This window comes from Gavialis gangeticus, unplaced genomic scaffold, assembly GCF_001723915.1.
Source record: "Gavialis gangeticus isolate Ggan-Ray unplaced genomic scaffold, GavGan_comp1, whole genome shotgun sequence".
NCBI lineage: Eukaryota > Metazoa > Chordata > Crocodylia > Gavialidae > Gavialis > Gavialis gangeticus.
The window spans coordinates 63,125,109-63,132,054 of NW_017729034.1; the positions used below are offsets into that span (position 1 = coordinate 63,125,109).

Sequence of the window (6,946 nt, forward strand, 5' to 3'; positions counted from 1 at the left end):
CTCCAGTGTCCGCCCCCCCAACCATTCTTGCCAGGTAATTAGCTAGTTTTCTATAAAAATATTCTGATTCTTGAATTTATTCTAAGGAAAGTCACCTTATAAAAAATGAACTGATACACTTGGAAGTGTAAAAGCCCTTACCAAGAACATTCTTCTCCTTACGTTGCTTTGTTTTGCAAACATTTCTGGATTATTTTGTAATATGGGTTGCAAGAGACAAATACCTCAGAAAGATACAAAAAAAACAAAAAAAACAAAAACAAAAAAAAAAAAAATCACAACTTCAGGAATTCCTAAACCGGTTCTCAAATAAGAAACAAGTCTGACACTAGGAAATCATAAGAAATGCAGTTGGAACATCTGCCATAAAGGAATCATACAGGAAAGAAGCTAATGCTCCGACTTGAGGGTTAGAGCTCACAATTAGGGTTGTGCAAAACAGCAGTGTTCCACTTCGACAGAACAGTGCTTTGTTTAGTTTCGAAAGCATTGTTCCATTCCATCAAAAATGTTTTGCTGTTTTGCCCATAGGCTATAATGGGGAAGCATGAAACAACCTGTAACTTCATCATTTTTTGCCCAATTCTGCTGAAACTTGCAAGGATCGTAGCCCCTTCTGAGGGCATGAAGCCCACTACGTTCCAAGGAGATAGGTGTAGGGGTTTCTAGGAAACTACACCTCAAGCTGCTGACAAGCAGAAGCCAGGGAGCAGGAGCAGCATCCTGTGATCCAGCAGGCAGATCAGGGGCCCGCACCCCCGAGAGGAATCCAGCAGAGCCCCTGCAGCCCTCCCAGCAGCGGGAGGTGCTTCCCCCAGCTGGGCTTAGTTCTCCAGCGCTAGGAATGGAGCCCAGTGGCAGGAGGCACTTCCCCCTACCAGGCCCAAATCCCCAAAGCTCGCAGCCTTGGGGAACACAGCCTGGTGGCAGGAGGAGAGTAGCCACGTGGAACTTAGCCCCGCCTTCCACCACTGGGCTGAGCAACATGGGGCTGGCAGAGCCAATAGGAGCACAGCCTGATGTCAGGAGGCAGGCAGAGCCAGCTGTCTTATCAGCTCTGCCAGGGCTGCGCTCCCTGCTGGGCTGAGCCACATGTGGCTATGGAGCTGCTCGGAGCGCAGCCGTGGCTCTCCCCTGCCTCCCACCACCTGGATGCTGCTTCAAAACTCAAAACATTTTCACCGGCCTTGTTTCATTTCGAGGCTGTCATTTGTTTAGTTTCAATTTCACTGTTTTGAGCTCAAAACAAGTCAAAACAGCATTAAAACAAAACAGCTGGCAAAGCTTCGCACAGCCATATGCTTTAGCTGGTCAGGGGAGAAAAAGAAAATGGGCTTAAATACACACTCAAATGAGAAAGATTATTTTACTTAAATGGAGCGATATTATTCTGGGCAAAGGTAACCCGAGATCCACAATTCTAATGTAGAGCTTGGCTAGGTAGACTACTTTGTCTTCTTACTTAGCGGTCAAGAGTTGCAAACATATACTGTGCTTATTGAGGTACTGGTATAAGTGCTAAACATATTACGTGTGCATTTGTCTGTACATTGTTTGCAGTGGCTTTCTTACTGATGCTCAATGCAATTCATCCCCACCCCCCTTTTCTGACAGCCCTTAAGCAGTTTATTACATAAGAGCAAGGATCTGGGATGGGATGCAAATAATGACAAATTACTTCCATATAATTCTGCTTCTCTAAAGAGGCCATCTAGTGGGACTCTCACTTGCACCACTCAGTTTAAACATGTATATGGATAGTTTAGTCCTTGTAATTTGTTTTTATTTTAAAGTTGAGTCATTTGACTCTGTTAATCATTTTACATTGCTTTATCCTGGAGGTTTTGGCTCATGCCACACATAGCAATACTTATTCCATATTGATTATCAGCCAATAGGCTCTGAATTCACTATCTTGGCCGTCAAGATATATTCACTAGATATCAAAAATCACATCTGCCAGATGACTTTTTATCCTAAAAAGCATGTCATCTTGGTATCTGCACATTCTTAGTAGTCACTACCTACTCAATAGCTACCTAGCTGTGCAGCACACATGGACTCTATTTTAATAACCAGTAGGAAAATACTTGTAGTGTACAGTGAGAATCTAATGCATGGCAGAAGAGGTCTAATACACTGCTTCCTGTTTTGTTTTTTGATGCTATTAGACAACTCGCTTAGATCATACTAAGCGAGATTTTAAATGCATGTTGTTTGTCAATTATTCAATTTTAAGAACTACTGAAGATCCACCAAAACAAACACCAAAAAGCTAAGATTCAAGAGTGAAAATTCTGCACAGATAGTAACTTTGGAGAAAGGTTCCTCATCCACTGTAATCTGTTCAAATAGTTTATCCTTAAAGAATTAAAATGGGAAAAAAGCATTATACATCTTAACAATACTTACTTCAGCACTGCTGGAACCCTTTTTCTGATGACATCTTCTAATCACCTCCAACAATAATGGGCCACCTACAGTACCTTCTGCTTCTATAATTCCCAAGTCTCTGGCTAAATTCTCACGACTGTCAAGTCCATTTAGCTGAAAGAGTTATATATAAAATACATGTCACTTGAATGTTTCTAACATAAATGATAATGTTTAAGTTGGAACAGAATAGCCTGAACAGCACAAATTGACAGACACGTGATAAATAAACCAATTTGTAAAATCTGACCTAGATAAGCCCTATATTCTAGTGAACACACACAGCTCAGACAAAACTTATTAAAATTGTCATTATTTTGAAGTGACATACAAAGAGACAAGAGAACTGGCAAAGCATTAAATTTTCAGCTGAGTCAACTTTCCTTAAAAAAAAAAAAAGCCACCAATCACATAAGCCTGATCTTTTCCAGTGCTGAACTAGGGCTAGTGTGAACTAACAGGTAGCTCAATAAAAGATCCTATAAAAAAAGTTACCTTATGAACATGAATGGATGTTTTAGACAAATCCAATGCAGATTTTGTATTTTTTTTTATTTCAAGTTCTATCTACCAGTCTAGCATGTGATTAAGAATAGTATCTTCCTTACTGTGCTTGATTCAGGCTCAAAAACAGCTAACGTAAAGTCAAGATTGAAAAACTGAAGAAATTCTACAACAAGACCGGCTACCACACGACCTATAAAGAAAAACAGAAAAAGTTATCCAAAATGTTCATCTAAAGTTAATGATCCTGTATCCTATACAAACTAAGAGATCCTCAACACAGATTTGTATTTTATACCAGTGATGTCAACATTTGAATATATAAAGTTTCAGTTCGAATAAACAACATATCTAAATCAGACCATTTTCTCCAAAGAACTGCTTGAGCAACAGTTGAGGCAGCTTCCAAGACTCAGGCCCTAAGAATCATGGAACATCTCCCATTCATACTTTTAGCACTGTACATTTGCACTTTAATTTCACAATTTCAGGCTGTCATTTTCCTGCCCTGGAAAGGCTTGACTGAATTGGAATTATTTTGTCATTTGTTGATTTGTTTTCCAAGCAATTAAATTCAAATACTTTACTCATCTCTAAAGAAAAACTGTTCATCCCAATTACAAACACAACAAATCACCATATATTAGCTTTGAAAACTCAAGATCAAGAGCTTGCCAATGGTAGCACTAACTTCTCCTTAACAGGAATTGACACTATAAAACAAGCATCAAGTTAATATTAGAACAAGAACAGATTCAACTTCCTATTCCTCAAACATGTTTTTGAGAACATTAAATATTTGAGAGGTGTAAAACTTAAACTTAATAAACAAAACTTACCATCTTTTGTACTTAAAAACTTTTTCAAGCTTTCATTTACTAAGGGTGTTTTGTTCTGTTAAAAGACAAAAAGTAAAAAGGTAATTAATATAAATTCCTTTACACTGCTAAGAAATTTAAGACCTGAGCAAGTGTTTTGGCATATGCAACAGTTTACTATTATACCTAGGATATATAATTCAGTTTACTAAATAAAAATATACTTTGATATTATATATATATATATATTAGTAATAATAGCAAAGTGGCATAGCTACGTGGCCATAATAAATATGTTCATAAAATTTCATAAAAAATTATGAGCCTTTGGGAATGTAATTTCACTGTGAAAAAACAAATTTTAAAGTTGGAGAAGACTCCGGTTAGATGACATTTATTTTTTTTGCATTTAAAGAAAAGCTTAATTTCATTTTTATATCACCATATACTATGTTCTGTTTTAATATACGCCATTTTCTGTTTTATAGATGTTGGTTGTAGCAGTGTTCATCTAAGGCAGACATAGTTCTTTGGGTCAATCCAATATCTTTTATTAGACCAATAAAAGATATCGGATTTACCCAAAGAACCTTGTCTGCCTATGTTCCATTTTAAGAAGTTTTAGAACAAATCGAAATATTAAATACTAATAAGTCACCAGGCCTAGATGGCATTCACCTGAGAGATCTGAAGGAACTCAAAAGGTAAAACTGCAGAACCACTGGCAATATTATACAGTAGCACCTATCATTTCAAATAGCCTCCGTGCCAGAAGATTGGGAGCTTGCCAACATAACACCCATCTTTATAAAGGACTCTGCAGGTAATCCTGGGAACTACACACCAGGAAGTCTCACCTCCATCCCTGGCAATTGGGTGGAATCTATAATAAAGAATAAATCAGCAGTCACATGGACAAATATGATCTGCTGGGGAAGGAGTCAGCAGTTTTTTGTAATGGGAAATTCTGTCTCACCAATAAGCTGGGGTACTCTGACAATGTTAACAAGCATGTAGGAAGATCCAGAAAGATCAAATTGACATAATATATTTGGTTTACTAAAGTTTTTGACAAGGTCATTCAAAAGCTTTTGAAAAAACAAAACACCGTGTAGCCACAGAATTTGAGGGAAGGTTCTTTTATAGGTTGAGTGCTGGTTAAAAGACAGAAAGCAAAGGATAGGACTAAGTGCTGTCTCTCCAGGATGGAAGGAAGTCAAAAGTGAAGAAGTTCTGCAAGTATCTGTGGAAGACCTAATTTTATTCAACATTTTCATCAATGATATGGAAATGATGGTGCTCAGTGAAATCTCCAAGGCTGCAGATGATACCAAATTATTCAGGGCAGTCAAATCCCAAACAGAGGAGCTGCAGAAAGATTTTACCAAAAATTGAGTGAGTAAAATGAAGAGGCAGATGAACTTCAAATATCAACAAGTGCAAGGTAATGCACATGGAGGGAAAAAAAAACTGAGCTATTAGGTATACAATGCTGTATTCTGAACTAGCTATTACAACTCAGGAAAAAGACTATGGAGTCACTGTACATAGCTCTAAAAATGTCAGTTCAATGTGAAGCAGTAATCAAACACCCAGTAAAATGTTGGGCGTCATTAAAAGGTAGCTGAAAACAAAACCGAGAATATCATCATGCCATTACACAAAAATCCATGGCAAGCCACATCTTGAATACCAAGTGCTGTTCTGGTCCCTACACTTCAAAAAGGATGTAGCAGAATAACAAAAGATACAGAGAAGGGTGACCACAATGATTATGGATATTGAGCAGCTGCCATACCAAGCAAAAGTAAAAAGGCTAGGACTCCTCAGTTTTGAAAGAAGAAAGCTAAAAGAGTGGGTGGTGAGAAAAGAGACATCTATATAAAATCATGAGGTACAGATAAAGTGAACAGGGAAGTTATTCACCAAGTCCCAGAATACTAGAACTGGGGGTCACCCACTGAGATTAGGCAAGTTTAAAACTAACAAGAGAAAGTACTTTTTTGTGCTATGAATAATTACCTTGTGAAATACATTGCCACATTAGATGGTGGCAGAGGCAGATAACATAGCCAGGTTAAAAAAAAAAAAAAAAGGACTACACTAATTCACAGATGACAGATCTAACAGCTGCTGAACAGAATGGCTAGGGATGTTTCTTCTGGAGTCTCTAAACCAATCATGGTGGATGGCAGGGAGGTAATAAATAGAGGACAAGTCACCTATGTGTTTAAATTTTGTGTAAACTGGTAAAACAGATAACATTATATAATGTATGCTGAAGCATACAATAAGGTTATTTCATTATATATACACTGTGTATTCTTTTACTAAAAACTGTAACTAAACTATTATACCATTTTTGTTAAACTCATATTTAAGATGGAGAGGCTCTAATTTTAGATGCAAATAATTTATCCCCAAGTAAACCAATCGTGTTCCTACAGAAAATACTAGCTTGCACACACAAGCACAAAGGTTGAGTTCTTGGCAAATGAATAATGTTTCTTGAAACTGGCATCATCTTCTATATTTCAGAAGTAATTTATCGTGATTTAGTACAATATTGGTCAAGACAATAGCAAACATGTCAGAAGAAACACTTCCTAGATTAGAATCTCTTCTTTACAGTCATTCTGGTCAACTGGATATGATGCAGACATTGTTTTGGATAAATATATGAAACTGTTCCAAATGAGATTTTGTGAATCCAAATAGATCTTACAAGACACAGGATTTTATGATTCAACAGAAAGTGTTCTTTAAAAATGAAAAAACAAACAAGAACACTCTAGCTTTTCATAACTTTATTGTGAACCACTATTCAAGAAACAGTAAGCCTCAATACTCCTGTTCTATTTTAATAAGTCTGATTCTAATGCTACTAAAAAAGAAAGAGGGAAGAAAAACCCCAAACCACAACAATAGATTGAAATGCATCAAAACACCTTAAGGAAATTGGTGAAGAGTAATGGAAACTACTACATTGTTTACTTGCATAAATTTTATAGTTTCATAGTTTCTAGGGTTGGAAGGGACCTGAGTAGATCATCTAGTCCAACCCCCTGCCATGGCAGGAAAGAGTACTAGGGTCAAACAACCCCAGCAAGGTGTTCATCTAACCTCTTCTTAAAAACCCCCAGGGTAGGAGCCTGCACCACCTCCCTTGGAAGTTGGTTCCAGACCCTAGC

At 37.4% G+C, this 6,946-nt stretch overlaps 1 protein-coding gene across 4 annotated transcripts in view; it reads right to left on the bottom strand.

Moving 5' to 3' along the window:
* Window positions 1-6,946, bottom strand: part of FGFR1OP (FGFR1 oncogene partner) — a 56,523-nt gene that overhangs the window by 43,885 nt on the left and 5,692 nt on the right. For all 4 annotated transcript variants that reach the window (XM_019527310.1, XM_019527311.1, XM_019527312.1 and 1 more), the window contains exons 3-5: window positions 3,777-3,831; window positions 3,042-3,130; window positions 2,413-2,547 (exon numbers count right to left, since the gene is read on the bottom strand). In XM_019527310.1, coding sequence (XP_019382855.1) covers window positions 2,413-2,547; window positions 3,042-3,130; window positions 3,777-3,831 — 279 coding nt within the window. The remainder of the gene's footprint in view (window positions 1-2,412; window positions 2,548-3,041; window positions 3,131-3,776; window positions 3,832-6,946) is intronic.